At 42.3% G+C, this 19,498-nt stretch overlaps 1 protein-coding gene across 1 annotated transcript in view; it reads right to left on the reverse strand.

Annotated features, from left to right (window-relative positions):
* The window catches only part of tmem209 (transmembrane protein 209), a 95,879-nt gene that overhangs the window by 33,355 nt on the left and 43,026 nt on the right, over positions 1–19,498 (reverse strand). The window contains exons 8-11 of the mRNA XM_084335637.1: positions 17,438–17,509; positions 7,983–8,079; positions 6,910–7,035; positions 4,335–4,432 (exon numbers count right to left, since the gene is read on the reverse strand). Of these exons, the coding sequence (XP_084191763.1) occupies positions 4,335–4,432; positions 6,910–7,035; positions 7,983–8,079; positions 17,438–17,509 (393 nt within the window). The remainder of the gene's footprint in view (positions 1–4,334; positions 4,433–6,909; positions 7,036–7,982; positions 8,080–17,437; positions 17,510–19,498) is intronic.

Below are 19,498 nucleotides of genomic sequence, written 5' to 3' on the forward strand. Positions count from 1 at the left end.
AGAAGCTCTGCCCCATTACAGAAGAAGCTACGCCACCGTTACAGAAGAAGCCCCGCCCCGTTACAGAAGAAGCCCCGCACCCGTTACAGAAGCCCCACCCCGTTACAGAAGCCCCGCCCCGTTACAGAAGAAGCCCCGCCCTGTTACAGAAGCTCCGCCCCGTTAAAGAAGAAGCCCCGCCCCGTTACAGAAGAAGCTCTGCCCGGTACAGAAGAAGCTCCGCCCATGTTACAGAAGCCCAGCCAAAAAGAATAAGCCCCGCCCCATTAGAGAATAAGCCCCGCCCCGTTAGAGAAGAAGCTCCGCCCCGTTACAGAATAAGCCCTGCCCGTTACAGAAAAAGCCCCGCCCCGTTACAGAAGAAGCCCCGCCCCGTTACAGAAGAAGCCCCGCCCCGTTACAGAAGCACCGCCCGTTACAGAAGAAGCCCCGCCCCGTTACAGAAGAAGCCCCGCCCCCGTTACAGAAGAAGCCCCGCCCCCGTTACAGAAGAAGCCCCGCCCGTTACAGAAGAAGCCCCGCCCCCGTTACAAAAGAAGCCCCGCCCCGTTACAGAAGAAGCCCCACCCCCGTTATAGAAGAAGCTCCGCCCCGTTACAGAAGAAGCTACGCCCCCATTACAGAAGAAGCCCCGCCCCTGTTACAGAAGCCCCACCCCCGTTACAGAAGAAGCCCCGCCCGTTACAGAAGAAGCTCCGCCCCGTTAAAGAAGAAGCCCCGCCCCGTTACAGAAGAAGCTCCGCCCGGTACAGAAGAAGCTCCGCCCCTGTTACAGAAGAAGCCCAGCCAAAAAGAATAAGCCCCGCCCCGTTATAGAATAAGCCCCGCCCCGTTAGAGAAGAAGCTCCGCCCCGTTAAAGAAGCTCCGCCGCGTTACAGAATAAGCCCTGCCCGTTACAGAAGAAGCTCCGCCCAGTTACAGAAGAAGCCCCGCCCGTTACAGAAGTCCCGCCCCGTTACAGAAGAAGCCACGCCCCCGTTACAGAAGCCCCGCCCTGTTACAGAAGAAGCCCCGCCCCAGTTACAGAAGAAGCTCCGCCCCGTTACAGAAGAAGCCCCGCCCCGTTAGAGAAGAAGCTCCGCCCCGTTACAGAAGAAGCCACGCCAGTTACAGAAGCCCCGCCCCGTTACAGAAGCCCCACCCCCGTTATAGAAGAAGCTCCGCCCCGTTACAGAAGAAGCCCCGCCCCCGTTACAGAAGAAGCCCCGCCCCGTTACAGAAGAAGCCCCGCCCCCGTTACAGAAGAAGCCCCGCCCCCGTTACAGAAGCTCCGCCCTGTTACAGAAGAAGCCCCGCCGCGTTACAGAAGCCGCGCCCCAGTTACAGAAGAAGCCACGCCCCGTTACAGAAGAAGCTCCGCCCCGTTACAGAAGAAGCTCCGCCCCCATTACAGAAGAAGCCCCGCCCCGTTAGAGAAGAAGCTCCGCCCCGTTACAGAAGAAGCCATGCCCCGTTACAGCAGAAGCCCCGCCCCGTTAGAGAAGAAGCTCCGCCCCGTTACAGAAGAAGCCACGCCCCGTTACAGAAGAAGCCCCGCCCGTTACAGAAGAAGCCCCACCCCCATTATAGAAGAAGCTCCGCCCCGTTACAGAAGAAGCTACGCCCCTGTTACAGAAGAAGCCCCGCCCCATTACAGAAGAAGCCCCGCCCCGTTACAGAAGAAGCCCCGCCCCCGTTACAGAAGCTCCGCCCTGTTACAGAAGAAGCCCTGCCCTGTTACAGAAGAAGCCCCGCCCCAGTTACAGAAGCTCCGCCCCGTTACAGAAGCCACGCCCCGTTACAGAAGAAGCTCCGCCCCGTTACAGAAGCTCCGCCCCCGTTACAGAAGAAGCCCCGCCCTGTTAGAGAAGAAGCTCCGCCCCATTACAGAAGAAGCCCCGCCCCGTTACAGAAGAAGCCCTGCCCCGTTACAGAAGCCCCACCCCCGTTATAGAAGAAGCTCCGCCCCGTTACAGAAGAAGCTACGCCCCCGTTACAGAAGAAGCCCCGCCCCGTTACAGAAGCCCCACCCCCGTTACAGAAGCGTCGCCCCGTTACAGAAGAAGCCCCGCCCGTTACAGAAGCTCCGCCCCGTTACAGAAGAAGCCCCGCCCCGTTACAGAAGAAGCTACGCCCCCGTTACAGAAGAAGCCCCGCCCCGTTACAGAAGAAGCCCCGCCCCGTTACAGAAGAAGCTCCGCCTCAGTTACAGAAGAAGCCCCGCCCCGTTACAGAAGAAGCCCCGCCCCGTTACAGAAGAAGCCCCACCCCATTACAGAAGAAGCTCCGCCCCTCTTACAGAAGAAGCTCCGCCCCCGTTACTGAAGAAGATCCGCCCCGTTACAGAAGAAGCCCCGCCCCTCTTACAGAAGAAGCTCCGCCCCTCTTACAGAAGCTCCGCCCCGTTACAGAAGAAGCTACGCCCCGTTACAGAAGAAGCTCCGCCCCGTTACAGAAGAAGCTCCGCCCCGTTACTGTGGGGGGCGACAGTGGCTCGGTAGGTAGAGCAGTCGTCTGGTTATCCGGAGGTTCCCGGTTCGATTCCCGCTCCTCCCGGTCAGCATGTCGAAGTGTCCTTGAGCGAGACACTTATCCCCTAACTGCTCCCGATGAGCAGGTTGACACCTTGCATGGTCGCCTCCGCCGTCGGTGTGTGTGTGAATGTGTAAAAATTAAGGCTGTCAAAGTTAACGCGATATTAACGCGTTATGCCACTATTTTTTTAACTCACGATTGACTTAAAAAAAAATTCAAACATCTTTTAATTTTTTTTTTCTTTTTTCTAGACATCACTCGGGTGTATTATTGATGCTCTCATTGATACTATGTTTGTTTCTGAAGTGTGTGTGTGAGATATATAGAGAGAGAGGGGGGTGAGAGATGATATTTAATTTTTTCGCCATGGTATTCATAATTTCCAGCCTCGGCTGATACAGTGGGAGCCTGCACAACTCTGCAACGCTTCAATACTGCCGCCTGGTGGTGATCGGGCGAGTTACAACCGGAAATGGATCTCTGGTGATCTCCGTGCACCAGGGAAATGTGTCCGGCACTCACATATTGTTGCGGGACTCTAGACACACATCCGTGTATATGGATCGCTGCCATAACTCAATAATCGATATGATTTGGGCGTTTATTATTATTATACAAACCGGAAATGGGTCTAGTCGATCCACGTCAAATAAGTGGGATCTTTTTCCTCCAGTCGCATCGGCGAACGGTAAGAGGACGCTGACATCATTTTCAGCGTGATTGTTTATTATTATTAATGCAAACTGCTCTGATCAATATATCACCCATACTACATAAAGCATTTACTGACGATCACGGAATTATAAACGACCCCCCCCCGTTCATCCACGCATGATGAGTCATAACTAGGGATGTCCGATAGTATCGGCCTACCGATATTATCGGCCGATATCGGCATTAAAATGTGATATCGGAAAATATCTGTATCGGTTTTCAATTTTTTATAAAAAATTTTACATTTCTATAACCTTTATTTACCCAGGCAAGCAAGTAAGAACAAATTCAGATTTTATTTATTGTCAAAAGTATGCATAATGTTGTGTTAATTCCACAACAAGAGATATGTAATGTTAATTACCTGAAATTATTCAATTTTTTGGGGGGGGAAACCCTGCATATATCGGTATCGGTTGATATCGGTATCGGAAAGTAAGAGTTGGACAATATCGGTATATCGGTATCGGTAAAAAAGCCAATATCGAGCATCCCTAGTCATAATCTTTAGGATCATGTACAGTTGAAATTTTTAATATAGCATGTATCGGCAACAAACGGCAGTTGATAATCTATATATGCGTTTATGCCTATAACTCACGTTCTAGGAATTACTGCAGAAAACGATAAAAACATACTTATATTCTAGACGGTATTTTCGTATGAATCTATGAATGAAAAAGTATAACGTTCCTACATCCTGAACGATAGATAATCGATGTTGAATGGGCCATAGTAATGTCAATTTAGCAATACAATTTAAAAAGTTATAGCCCTGCAAAGAAGGTGAACATCTCCATAGGCTTAGACTGGTGGCAGAGAGTGGTATGAGACGGGCAAACTCTGTGGCAGTTAATGTGTTATGGTAAAAAAAATAAAAAATAAAAAATGCGATTAATTTGCGATTAATCACGAGTTAACTATGGCCAATCATGCGATTAATCGAGTTAAATATTTTAATCGATTGACAGCACTAGTAAAAATGTGAGGAACAAATTGTAACGAGCTTTGGTCACTTTCATGGCTGCTGTTAGTCACCAAAACAAAGGGTTGTGTGTGTGTGTGTGTGTGTGTGTGTGTGTGTGTGTGTGTGTGTGTGACTCACAGCACAGTCAGTAGGGAGGTCTGTATCCCACTTCCTGCTTTTCAGATCTCCTCCTCTGTTCCAGCGGAATGAGCTCATGCAGCCGCTGTGAGCCAGTTCTGGTGGAGAGAAAACAACATGAGCAACAACAACACCAACAACACCACCAACAACACCACCACCACCACCAACAACACCAACACCACCACCACCACCAACAACACCAACACCACCACCACCACCACCAACACCACCAACACCACCAACACCACCACCAACACCACCAACAACACCACCAACAACAACACCACCAACACCACCACCACCAACACCACCACCACCACCACCAACACCACCACCAACAACACCACCAACAACACCACCAACAACACCACCACCAACAACACCAACACCACCACCAACACAACCAACAACACCACTAACAACACTAACACCAACAACACCACTAACACCAACACCAACGACACCAAAAACAACAACACCAACAACACCACTAACAACAACAACACTAACAACACTAACACTAACACCAACACCAAAAACACCACTAACACCAACAACAACACCACCACCAACACCAACACCAACAACACTAACAACACTAACACCGGGGAGCTCCAGTAGCTCACCACGTACCGCGAGTGCTATTTCAGCGCTGTGGACAACCGCGCTCGCGCGGATCTGGGGCTGAGCGCGTTCGAATCCCGGACGGCAGCCGTGCCTTTCCCAGAGTGTCTTTCCCCCCATCTGAACCCTTTCAGCCTGCTTCTGTCGGTCGAACTTGACCAAGTATGAATGCGACGAAAAAGCGATAAACGCTAAAAAGAACCAGCTGACTGGTCAAAGTAAAAAAAAAAAAAAAAAAAAACTCTAACACCATCAACGTACGTAAATTTTTCCAGATGCAGCAGAGAGAGGACTTTACCTTGTTGGTAGGCAAGTCAGAAATAAGGCTATGCTTCCAAAAATCTAAATAATCCCTTTAACCACTTGGGTTTTAACTGCAACACTACTATCACCGACATCTATAAGATCCCCCCTTGAATGGCCCTTCTAAGGTTTCTCTCCTCCACACTGCCTGTGGTGCATTTTTTCCTATTGCTAGGTTTTAGTGAGTTTTTCCTTACCTTCGCATGGGGTATGTCTGAGAGTGTTGCATTTATTTATTTTGCATTTATTTAAAAATTTTTGGACTTTATGGTGTTTGTTGTGATTTTTCTTCTTGACTTGTTTAACGCAATGGCGCCCAACCACGGATAAATCCGTGTTTCGAATCCAACGGTTGAGGACCAACCACGGACATGTCCGTGGCAAGGTTGTTTTGGCTTTTATTCCATTGTAATAACCTACTCGATGTCACCGAGCAGCACTGCAGAAGTACCCTACTCTTTGAATTCGAAAAAGTGCATTACCGGCCAGATCCTCTTAGGGGCGCTATCTCGATAATGCAGTGTTCCCTGTGGCAGAAGTTGTCTTGTTTTTTCTGGACCTCCAATGTAGTTTTCTGCTAACATGAAGCTATGCCTATAGCCTGTTACACGGATTACATTTTGGGACGCGAACTTCAGTGTGCAGTAAAGGAATATATCATCAGCCAATGGACATATCGATCTACCAGATGGCGATCAATAACTGGGAAATCCTTTGGGGGATCCAACCGGCACACGGTAAGATATTTTTCACGTAAATTACACGCTGATCAGGGCTGGTTATGATAGCCAACCACCCGGTCAGCGAATATGGCTACTGAGGCTAACGCGGTTATTGGTAATCAATAATCAGAAACGAGGTCCCCCCCCCCCCTTTCATGCATTCATGGTGGACCATCATATCGATCATATGCAGTTTGAGTTTTAACTGTAGATTCTGTATAGCCGAAATGCCATTGGATTTAACGTTATTAGCTTAGCGGCCTGTATCTCGCCTTCCAGGAAATATACTAGCCGAAATCCCTTATAACGCTTATATTCAAGATGCTATAAAATGAGAACGTATTGATGATTTTTTTTCTTTTCTTTAAGCCATTTTGAAGGGATGGTTTATGGTCTCAATTGACAATGAGAATGGACAGATAGCAATACTATAAAGTATAGATTTAGCTCTACAAACAGCCCCACGGACTATGCAAGTCTGTTTAGAAATGCTGGAGTGATTTTAGACGGATCCAAATGGCCCCGAAAGTGTTCAAGAAGACGTGTCCGGCCCATGGGGACATTAACATGTGTTGTCGGGCCTTATAAATACATTTGATTTGATTTGATTCAGGCTATGGCCCCAGAGTGTTTTAAGCTAATAACTATAGAGTAGATAGATCTGCAGGCATCCGTTTGCAAAAATTCAAATCAAACCTCTGTAACTCTATGACCACAGCACCCAGAGTGATTCTCCCTGTTGTGGAAGGGAGTTCAAAGAGTTCCCTTTCGAAAGAGGCCAGACTTGTGCATATGGTTCTAGAATAGTGTCCAATCTACAGAACCTGGTGGAATCTCACTCTCTCACACACACACACATGCACCTACACACACACACACACACACACACCTACACCCACACACCCACACACACACACACCTACCTTTTATCCTGTCCACCAAGTACTCCTGGTTGGGTGTGATGTCCAGATACTGGACAATAGCGTTCATAGTGGGGATGGATGAGGCTTTGACCACAGCTGCTTGCTTCAGGCTGCTTATACTGGCCTCTGGTGGGCAGATAGCAAAGCACAAGAGTCAGCGCACACATGCACCCAGGCCAGTAGGGCAGCACGTTTTATTCAAACCTGTAGTGATATATTCAAACTGGAGGGCAGTTAGCCCTTCTAGTCATTACACAATCCGCTTCCCAGTGTCCCAGGTTAATAATGCTAAAAGTAACACATTGTCTTCCAAAATGTACATTTAGAGGTATGTTTATAGGTAAACTATCGAAAGGCCCTTTGCGCAAATAATATTTTGGGAAGGGGTGAACTTTTGAATAAAATTCAGGGTGGCTAGGTGGCGCAGTGGGCAAGGCGCTCGCCACCAACGCAGGAGATGCTGGGTTTGAGCCCAGCTCTCGGCGTTGCTACCAGCTTGGCTGGTCGTTCATACTAATACAATTGGCAGTATTAGGGGGTGGGAAGCTGGTGGGTGGGGATCGGACGTTGTGGACAGCGACTCCTACAGGTCGGTTGGTGCACCTGCGCAGTAGAATCAGGAAGCGACGAGGGTGGCATGTCCCTCCCACGCAGACCCTCGCCGCTGAGAGATCGCGCTGTGCAGGTGAAAAGATGCGACGGCTGCCTCCTCGAGTACCGGAGGGGACACGTGATGCAAGGCTTCGTCCACATTGCAGCCGGCTTGTGGGAGGCATGGCCTAACAACGTTCGAGACAGGGGAGGGTAGAATTGGACAATGCGAAATTGGGGAAGGGAGAAAAATAGAAAAATGGGGAGAAAAAGTAGATACATTTTTTTTTTTTTTTTTTAATCTGCATGCAAAGAAAGGTTCTGCACGTGCGTTTGTTGGTGGTTAACATACCGTTGTATTTGTTCGGTACACAGCACGCGTTACTGAACTGAAGGTCCAGTACTGAAACGGTTCGGTACGGATACGTGTACCGTTACACCCCTACCTCCGATCTGAAGCTAGAAGTAAGAGACATGTTTACCTCCGATCTGGAGCTCAGGGCAGCCCATCCTTCTCAGTTGGCTGTTGACAGAGTCCATTTCCTTCACCACGGGCACCAAGATGGTGTCACTGATCCACTTTAACACACACATACAGACACACACACAGTCATCAGAAACCCAAAAATAATTAGCATGATCTGAGAAACAAAATAGAGGAGCTACCTGTTCATTAACTCTTATTTCAACCAGGTGAGTTGAATAGGAAGGAACCAGGGGTGTAACGATGCATCGATTAATCGAAATGCATCGATTCTAATGTGTTAGAATCGATGCATCGATTTGAATATGTTAGAATAGATTATAATCTAAATTAACACTTTGATTGCCCCGCAGTATGCCCATCCTTATGCCCAGTCTGCCACCGCTGTAAGCCTATGGAGATGTTTACCTTCTTTGCAGGGCTATAACTTTTTAAATATTATAACTATATTGACATTACTATGGCCCATTCAACATCGGGTATCTATCGTTCCGAATGTGGGAACGTTATATTTTTTCATTCATACATTGTTGTGTTAATACCGTCGAGAATATAAATATGTTTTTAAGGTTTTCTGCTGTAATTCCAAAAACGCGAGTTATAGGCCCTGAAGCATATGATAGATTATCGATTGGCGTTTCTTTCCTATACACGCTATATTTAAAAATTCAAATGTATATGATTGGTATACATTATGCTTCATCATGCGTGAAGAAAAGGGGGGGGGGGGTTGTTTATAATTCCTTGATCGTCAGTAATGGCTTTATTTACTATGGGTTGATATGTTGAGCAGATGGATTGCCGTGAAATTAATAAACAATCGGGCTGAAAATAACGTTATATTCCTCTTACCGTTCGCCGATGAGACTGGAGGAAAAATATTCCAATTATTTGACATCGATCTGCTAGATCCATTTCCCGTTTGTATGATGCAATAAACGGCGAAATCATATAGATCAGGGGTCAGCAACCTTTTTGACATGGAGTGCCTGTTTGAAATATAGTTGTAACTAGTGTGCCTCAACAATATTCAATGCATCGTAATTTTTTTCTTCTGATAATCAGGTATTTTTAATGATAATTTTTACATTATTACATCATTATTGTTATTGTTATTATTAACAATATTATTATGATGGTTGTATCAACCCTAAATCTGAGTTGGGGGGGGGGGAATGCAATGCAGACAAACAGCTGCATACAGTGCGACCATTTCACTCACATTTGCCCATTCATTTTTGGACACATCACACACCATCGGTGTGTGTACTGTACGTGTGCTGTCATAGCTCCACCTACAGGCCTAATGGAGAACACCAGGAGAACACCAGGATGTGAATGGAGGGTGAATGTGATGTATATCGTGTAAATAAGTTTTGATTGATCGCAAGACTACACTGTAAAAAAAATAGTAATAATAAGTTACCAGAACTTAAAAATATTGAGTTCAGTTACTGTGCATTAAGGTTTTCAGTTTTCAATCCATAATAAGTTAACAGAAAAATAAGTACACAACCACATTATTTCAACCTAATAAAACTATGTTTATTGTCATTGTTTTAAGAACACAAGTTGACTTGGTAATACTCACATTTTGAGTAAAAGAAAATGGCTTTTAACATGTGCAATGTTCAATGAAATAGAAAAATAAATAATAAAAATTGTTGATTAATCACACTGGTCACAATGGTGACCGTAATAATGTTTTTGTTATAAGGCTCTGCAAATGTTACTGAATGATGTAGCAATGTATTTCCAGCTAAATTGAATAATAAACAAATAAAGGGTCTCAATTAAATATGTGGTAGTAAAAAGAACCTGTGGGAGGATTTCAACAAGATAAATGCGACAACAGTGCAAAATATTTCACTATAATATTTCAGAGCAAAAAAAAATTTTTTTTTTTACTGCTGCCCCCTGTGCCTATGCAAATGGTTAAATGCCAGGACCCACTTCAATGATAGCGTTGTGAACGCATAATCTCTGTCTTAAATTATGGCTATGTGTCTAATCTGCCTGTCGCTTATCAATGACTTGTTTGCAGTCAACATTGTCGAAACGGATTTTTTTTTTATTATTATTATTTTTTTTATTTTTTTTTTTAAATCGGTTCATTTTCGTTTTATAGCATTTTGAAAAGCCCTCGTTTTTCAGGAAAATATATAGATTCCGTGATAAACAGCATTTACTGGAATATTCGGGCATACACAAACGTTGTCATTTTTCGCCCTATTTATGAAACGCTAGATAGTATATGTGTACTTATGCACGCTATAGAGGCGGGCTGAAAAATCGATTCCCTCATTTCCTCATCAGCGATCACAGCCACACACACACACGCATAGGGCAAACGCTGATATCTCCGTGAAAACAGCTCTGATTATCCTAAGACTGGTAAAATAAATTCCTTACCTGAGATCAGATGTTATCCAAAAAGATTATTCTAATTCCTGATCGCCATTCCAAATATCGATCACGCTTATTGATTACAGTGTTGGGTCCTGTAAATACATAATCCACGCGTTTTCCGGGCCGGCAAGCACAATCGATCCTTCAGTTGGCTTGATGTAAAAGTAAAATGAGCAAACTGGCCACCCCCCCTGCATCAGTGTAAAGTAATGGGGTGCAGTTACACAGGGAGAGACGATAGGGGGCGGTATCTTCCCAATTGAGCTCAGAGAGACTCTGCAGCACTAACCCGAGGCTCGATTGATGAAATATGAATTCAAATCGCCAATAAAAATAAAAAGACAAACAAACGCTATATAGGGCACTCAAAGGTCGGCATGAACTAACGACAAAACGCGTCCGTGGCACTCAATGTGTTAATAAAAATAAAAATAAAAACATTTTATTTTTAATGTATTTTTTTGGTGTGTATTGTTTTCTATTGACCTATAGTCCATTCATGCTGAGTGAATCAGTTGCCCCAGCCACATGTGTATTTTGGGGAATTAACTGATTAATAGAAAATGTATCGAATCGAATCGTGATCAAATGAAGAGATTTCATGATCGAATGATGAATCGTTGCCTGAATAATCGCAATCGAAATTAATCGTTGTGAGGTTGCATCGTTACACCCCTAGACACATTCTTGTTTTACAGCAATGACCTGAGGAAGCTCGCTCGCTCTCTCTCTCTCCCTCTCTCTCTCTCTCTCCCTCACTCACTCACTAAAACACACACCTGGGAACGGCAGTTGGCTGATTAAATGTAGGGCGCCGTGTTTGAATGTTGGGTTTTAACAACATAATTCATACAGAACAACACAGGATTCTGACATTTTGGGGAAATAACTAAATAATGAAACCAAAGTGTAGAAGCAGGTGTCAACGTGGAACAGAGTGTGTAACAAAGTAACAGAACTTGAGGAAAACAGAGTGTGTAACAAAGTAACAGAACTTGAGGAAAACAGAGTGTGTAACAGAGTAACAAAGTAACAGAACTTGAGGAAAACAGTGTGTAACAAAGTAACAGAACTTGAGGAAAACAGTGTGTAACAGAGTAACAGAACTTGAGGAAAACAGAGTGTGTAACAGAGTAACAAAGTAACAGAACTTGAGGAAAACAGAGTGTGTAACAGAGTAACAAAGTAACAGAACTTTAGGAAAACAGAGTGTGTAACAAAGTAACAGAACTTGAGGAAAACAGAGTGTGTAACAAAGTAACAAAGTAACAGAACTTGAGAGGAAAACAGAGTGTGTAACAAAGTAACAGAACTTGAGGAAAACAGAGTGTGTAACAGAGTAACAAAGTAACAGAACTTGAGGAAAACAGAGTGTGTAACAGAGTAACAAAGTAACAGAACTTAAGGAAAACAGAGTGTGTAACAAAGTAACAGAACTTGAGGAAAACAGAGTGTGTAACAGAGTAACAAAGTAACAGAACTTGAGGAAAACAGAGTGTGTAACAGAGTAACAGAACTTGAGGAAAAAAGTGTGTAACAGAGTAACAAAGTAACAGAACTTGATGAAAACAGAGTGTGTAACAGAGTAACAGAACTTGAGAGGAAACAGAGTGTGTAACAGAGTAACAAAGTAACAGAACTTGAGAGTAAAACAGAGTGTGTAACAGAGTAACAAAGTAACAGAACTTGAGAGTAAAACAGAGTGTGTAACATAGTAACAGAACTTGAGGAAAACAGAGTGTGTAACAGAGTAACAGAACTTGAGGAAAACAGAGTGTGTAACAGAGTAACAGAACTTGAGAGGAAAACAGAGTGTGTAACAAACAGAACCTGAGGAAAACAGAGTGTGTAACAGAGTAACAAAGTAACAGAACTTGAGAGTAAAACAGAGTGTGTAACAGAGTAACAAAGTAACAGAACTTGAGAGTAAAACAGAGTGTGTAACAGAGTAACAAAGTAACAGAACTTGAGAGGAAAACAGAGTGTGTAACAGAGTAACAAAGTAACAGAACTTAAGGAAAACAGAGTGTGTAACAAAGTAACAGAACTTGAGGAAAACAGAGTGTGTAACAGAGTAACAAAGTAACAGAACTTGAGGAAAACAGAGTGTGTAACAGAGTAACAGAACTTGAGGAAAAAAGTGTGTAACAGAGTAACAAAGTAACAGAACTTGATGAAAACAGAGTGTGTAACAGAGTAACAGAACTTGAGAGGAAACAGAGTGTGTAACAGAGTAACAAAGTAACAGAACTTGAGAGTAAAACAGAGTGTGTAACAGAGTAACAAAGTAACAGAACTTGAGAGTAAAACAGAGTGTGTAACATAGTAACAGAACTTGAGGAAAACAGAGTGTGTAACAGAGTAACAGAACTTGAGGAAAACAGAGTGTGTAACAGAGTAACAGAACTTGAGAGGAAAACAGAGTGTGTAACAAACAGAACCTGAGGAAAACAGAGTGTGTAACAGAGTAACAAAGTAACAGAACTTGAGAGTAAAACAGAGTGTGTAACAGAGTAACAAAGTAACAGAACTTGAGAGTAAAACAGTGTGTAACAAAGTAACAGAACTTGAGGAAAACAGAGTGTGTAACAGAGTAACAAAGTAACAGAAGTTGAGAGGAAAACAGAGTGTGTAACAAACAGAACCTGAGGAAAACAGAGTGTGTAACAGAGTAACAAAGTAACAGAACTTGAGAGTAAAACAGAGTGTGTAACAGAGTAACAAAGTAACAGAACTTGAGATGAAAACAGAGTGTGTAACAGAGTAACAAAGTAACAGAACTTGAGTAAAACAGTATGTAACAAAGTAACAGAACTTGAGAGTAAAACAGAGTGTGTAACAGAGTAACAGAACTTGAGAGTAAAACAGAGTGTGTAACAAAGTAACAGAACTTGAGAGTAAAACAGAGTGTGTAACAGAGTAACAAAGTAACAGAACTTGAGAGTAAACATAGTGTGTAACAGAGTAACAAAGTAACAGAACTTGAGGAAAACAGAGTGTGTAACAGAGTAACAGAACTTGAGGAAAACAGAGTGTGTAACAAAGTAACAGAACCTGAGAGTAAAACAGAGTGTGTAACAAAGTAACAAAGTAACAGAACTTGAGTAAAACAGAGTGTGTAACAGAGTAACAGAACTTGAGGAAAACAGAGTGTGTAACAGAGTAACAGAACTTGAGAGGAAAACAGAGTGTGTAACAGAGTAACAGAACTTGAGGAAAACAGTGTGTAACAAAGTAACAGAACTTGAGAGGAAAACAGAGTGTGTAACAGAGTAACAGAGTAACAGAACTTGAGGAAAACAGAGTGTGTAACAAAGTAACAATGTAACAGAACTTGAGGAAAACAGAGTGTGTAACAGAGTAACAGAACTTGAGGAAAACAGAGTGTGTAACAGAGTAACAAAGTAACAGAACTTGAGAGTAAAACAGAGTGTGTAACAGAGTAACAAAGTAACAGAACTTGAGAGTAAAACAGAGTGTGTAACAGAGTAACAGAACTTGAGGAAAACAGAGTGTGTAACAGAGTAACAAAGTAACAGAACGTGAGAGGAAAACAGAGTGTGTAACAAACAGAACCTGAGGAAAACAGAGTGTGTAACAGAGTAACAAAGTAACAGAACTTGAGGAAAACAGTGTGTAACAGAGTAACAAAGTAACAGAACTTGAGAGTAAAACAGAGTGTGTAACAGAGTAACAAAGTAACAGAACTTGAGAGGAAAACAGAGTGTGTAACAGAGTAACAAAGTAACAGAACTTGAGAGTAAAACAGAGTGTGTAACAGAGTAACAAAGTAACAGAACTTGAGGAAAACAGAGTGTGTAACAGAGTAACAGAACTTGAGAGTAAAACAGAGTGTGTAACAAAGTAACAGAACTTGAGAGTAAAACAGAGTGTGTAACAGAGCAACAAAGTAACAGAACTTGAGGAAAACAGAGTGTGTAACAGAGTAACAGAACTTGAGAGTAAAACAGAGTGTGTAACAAAGTAACAGAACTTGAGAGTAAAACAGAGTGTGTAACAGAGCAACAAAGTAACAGAACTTGAGGAAAACAGAGTGTGTAACAAAGTAACAGAACTTGAGAGTAAAACAGAGTGTGTAACAAAGTAACAGAACTTGAGTAAAACAGAGTGTGTAACAGAGTAACAAAGTAACAGAACTTGAGAGTAAAACAGCGTGTGTAACAAAGTAACAGAACTTGAGAGTAAAACAGAGTGTGTAACAAAGTAACAGAACTTGAGAGTAAAACAGAGTGTGTAACAGAGTAACAGAACTTGAGAGTAAAACAGAGTGTGTAACAAAGTAACAGAACTTGAGAGTAAAACAGAGTGTGTAACAGAGTAACAAAGTAACAGAACTTGAGAGTAAACATAGTGTGTAACAGAGTAACAAAGTAACAGAACTTGAGGAAAACAGAGTGTGTAACAGAGTAACAGAACTTGAGGAAAACAGAGTGTGTAACAAAGTAACAGAACCTGAGAGTAAAACAGAGTGTGTAACAAAGTAACAGAACTTGAGTAAAACAGAGTGTGTAACAGAGTAACAGAACTTGAGGAAAACAGAGTGTGTAACAGAGTAACAGAACTTGAGGAAAACAGTGTGTAACAAAGTAACAGAACTTGAGAGGAAAACAGAGTGTGTAACAGAGTAACAGAGTAACAGAACTTGAGGAAAACAGAGTGTGTAACAAAGTAACAATGTAACAGAACTTGAGGAAAACAGAGTGTGTAACAGAGTAACAGAACTTGAGGAAAACAGAGTGTGTAACAGAGTAACAAAGTAACAGAACTTGAGAGTAAAACAGAGTGTGTAACAGAGTAACAAAGTAACAGAACTTGAGAGTAAAACAGAGTGTGTAACAGAGTAACAGAACTTGAGAAAAACAGAGTGTGTAACAGAGTAACAAAGTAACAGAACGTGAGAGGAAAACAGAGTGTGTAACAAACAGAACCTGAGGAAAACAGAGTGTGTAACAGAGTAACAAAGTAACAGAACTTGAGGAAAACAGTGTGTAACAGAGTAACAAAGTAACAGAACTTGAGAGTAAAACAGAGTGTGTAACAGAGTAACAAAGTAACAGAACTTGAGAGGAAAACAGAGTGTGTAACAGAGTAACAAAGTAACAGAACTTGAGAGTAAAACAGAGTGTGTAACAGAGTAACAAAGTAACAGAACTTGAGGAAAACAGAGTGTGTAACAGAGTAACAGAACTTGAGAGTAAAACAGAGTGTGTAACAAAGTAACAGAACTTGAGAGTAAAACAGAGTGTGTAACAGAGCAACAAAGTAACAGAACTTGAGGAAAACAGAGTGTGTAACAGAGTAACAGAACTTGAGAGTAAAACAGAGTGTGTAACAAAGTAACAGAACTTGAGAGTAAAACAGAGTGTGTAACAGAGCAACAAAGTAACAGAACTTGAGGAAAACAGAGTGTGTAACAAAGTAACAGAACTTGAGAGTAAAACAGAGTGTGTAACAAAGTAACAGAACTTGAGTAAAACAGAGTGTGTAACAGAGTAACAAAGTAACAGAACTTGAGAGTAAAACAGCGTGTGTAACAAAGTAACAGAACTTGAGAGTAAAACAGAGTGTGTAACAAAGTAACAGAACTTGAGAGTAAAACAGAGTGTGTAACAAAGTAACAGAACTTGAGAGTAAAACAGAGTGTGTAACAGAGTAACAAAGTAACAGAACTTGAGAGTAAAACAGAGTGTGTAACAGAGTAACAAAGTAACAGAACTTGAGGAAAACAGAGTGTGTAACAGAGTAACAAAGTAACAGAACTTGAGAGTAAAACAGAGTGTGTAACAGAGTAACAGAACTTGAGGAAAACAGAGTGTGTAACAAAGTAACAGAACTTGAGAGTAAAACAGAGTGTGTAACAGAGCAACAAAGTAACAGAACTTGAGGAAAACAGAGTGTGTAACAAAGTAACAGAACTTGAGAGTAAAACAGTGTGTAACAAAGTAACAGAACTTGAGAGTAAAACAGAGTGTGTAACAGAGTAACAAAGTAACAGAACTTGAGAGTAAAACAGAGTGTGTAACAAAGTAACAGAACTTGAGAGTAAAACAGAGTGTGTAACAAAGTAACAGAACTTGAGAGTAAAACAGAGTGTGTAACAAAGTAACAGAACTTGAGAGTAAAACAGAGTGTGTAACAGAGTAACAAAGTAACAGAACTTGAGAGTAAAACAGAGTGTGTAACAGAGTAACAAAGTAACAGAACTTGAGGAAAACAGAGTGTGTAACAGAGTAACAAAGTAACAGAACTTGAGAGTAAAACAGAGTGTGTAACAGAGTAACAGAACTTGAGGAAAACAGAGTGTGTAACAAAGTAACAGAACTTGAGTAAAACAGAGTGTGTAACAAAGTAACAGAACTTGAGGAAAACAGTGTGTAACAGAGTAACAGAACTTGAGGAAAACAGAGTGTGTAACAGAGTAACAAAGTAACAGAACTTGAGAGGAAAACAGAGTGTGTAACAAACAGAACCTGAGGAAAACAGAGTGTGTAACAAAGTAACAGAACTTGAGAGTAAAACAGAGTGTGTAACAAAGTAACAGAACTTGAGAGTAAAACAGAGTAACAAAGTAACAGAACTTGAGAGGAAAACAGAGTGTGTAACAGAGTAACAGAACTTGAGAGTAAAACAGTGTGTAACAGAGTAACAGAACTTGAGAGGAAAACAGAGTGTGTAACAGAGTAACAAAGTAACAGAACTTGAGAGGAAAACAGTGTGTAACAGAGTAACAGAAATTGAGGAAAACAGAGTGTGTAACAAAGTAACAGAACTTGAGGAAAACAGAGTGTGTAACAGAGTAACAGAACTTGAGGAAAACAGAGTGTGTAACAGAGTAACAGAGTAACAGAACTTGAGAGGAAAACAGAGTGTGTAACAGAGTAACAAAGTAACAGAACTTGAGGAAAACAGAGTGTGTAACAGAGTAACAAAGTAACAGAACTTGAGAGGGGAAAGAACGTCATAGTAGAGGCTAGTACTAGTAGGGACTTAATTCAGAGAATGAGTTGATGTTTAATTGCTTACATTTCTCAGCTTGGCTGTCCAGCTGTCGATGCTGTCCACGACCAGGCGACTGGTGGTGATCCTGGCCCACACCTGCACAGGAGAGAGGAGAGACGGAGGTCCTTGATGTGGCTAACAGCAGGGCTGTACGTTAACTTTTTTTGCACATAGCACTGGTGCTACAGAGGTTGATAGTTTTGTAGCACTGGCCAAAATCTTGTAGCACAAGTATAAAACGTGTTATATTTGTAACAGTCACAAATGTGCCTATTGTATTTGTGTTATTTAGTTGCAGTCAGGGAACAAACTTAACCTTTTGACTTACCAGCCATTTGGCTGGTAGATTTTAAAAAGGCAGATTTTTTACCAGCCAAAAATTATAAGTTGCTTTTTAGTATATCGCCATGTGTTATTATTACTATAATACTCTCATATGCTATTTTCAATTAATATCATAAACAACAAGGAATATTAGCATAATTTTGAGTGGACTGAAGGAATGAGTCAGCGTTAATAGTTTTAAATGCAAATAATTTATTGAAACATAGAAGTGGGGTCGGTTGGGACACACACACACACACACAATGGGGGACCCTGATGTAAACAAGACGAAAGTCTTTCTATGGTCTGCATCCCCTTAACAATTGTGTGTATTGAGCCGTACTGTATTGTACCCATTCTGCAATCTGTTAAATAAAGTTTTCATTCATTCACACTGTTTCAACTCACCACCCCCGCATCATCTAGTCTGTCTTCAAACTTCCACTCCTCTCGACACACACACACCCTTTCCCCAGTCCACACTGTCTCTATGGCTCTGCCTCTGATCAGGATTAGCTTGTTAGCTTATGCTAATGTAACGTTCATTTCGGGCGATGTGGGCATAAAGGAATGGCGATGATGCAAAGCATGTTAGATGCATTTGACCTGTTGTGAGAAAAAAAAAACACCACAGACTTATTTCGGATCGCAAAATAGCCGCACTGCTGTGCAGCCCCGCTCGGCTGAGAGCAGAAGGCAGAAGCACGGTCTGGGTAACGTTCATTTCGGACTTTATGACGCGAGGATTGCAAAGCATGTTATATGCATTTGACCCATTGCCGAATAAAACAGCAGGGATTTGTTTTGGGTCGCGACAACACTATCTACTAGCTTTGTTTCAATGTCCGCGTTCCAAACGCTGCTGAGACGAGTCCTGCAGTCACCTGCTGTGTTGTGAGCTGAGCCGAGCGGATCTGCTCGCAACTCGCGGGGATATTGTTCGCTAGGGATTATGGGATTTGGTGTTTGATATATGGAGTTTTACGCAGAAGGGACATTGTATTTAATCGCACAAGACTACAAGTACCAAGTGGATAGCGGGCCATCGCACCAGTGCTATTGAAGTCAATCCTTTCATCGCACAGACTGACGTCAGTGTCGCACGTGCGACATATATATCGCACTGTACTGCCCTGCTAACAGCGTGGACAGCAGAACACCACAGGTGCCATGGATCCACTCTACACTGCACTCAAGTCTTCCTATGCTTCTTTTTTCAAGCGTATGTACCTTAGATACTATGTATGAGTACTAGGGATGGGTACTGTTCACATTTGAACTGATACGGCACCGGTACCTGTGAATCGATACCGGTACCCAACGGTACTTTTTCTGTACTTTAGTCTCTAAAAATGTAATCTACCTACCTCAGTTGTAATAATAATAAAAAAAAAAAAAAATCCAAACTTAATAATTAATAAATAAATAATGTATTATTATTACTTTATTATTATTTACATCTTACTGATGTAAAGCACTTTGAACTGCAATCCCCTGTATGAAAGGTGCTATACAAATAAAGTTATTATTAATAATTTAGAACATATATATATTTTTTTTATCCACTTTTTCTATTTTTCTCCCATCCCAATTTAGGCGTGCCAATTCTCCCCTCCCCTGTCTTGAACATTGCTCGCATATGCCCCCCACTGGCCGGTTGTAGGGAGGATAGAAGCCTTGCATCACATGTCCCCTCCGATACACGAGGAGGCAGCCTGTCACATCTTTTCACCTGCCAGCGCGGACTCTCAGTGGCGAGGT

The sequence above is a fragment of the Notolepis coatsorum genome, assembly GCF_963971535.1.
Source record: "Notolepis coatsorum genome assembly, chromosome: 1".
Lineage (NCBI taxonomy): Eukaryota > Metazoa > Chordata > Actinopteri > Aulopiformes > Paralepididae > Notolepis > Notolepis coatsorum.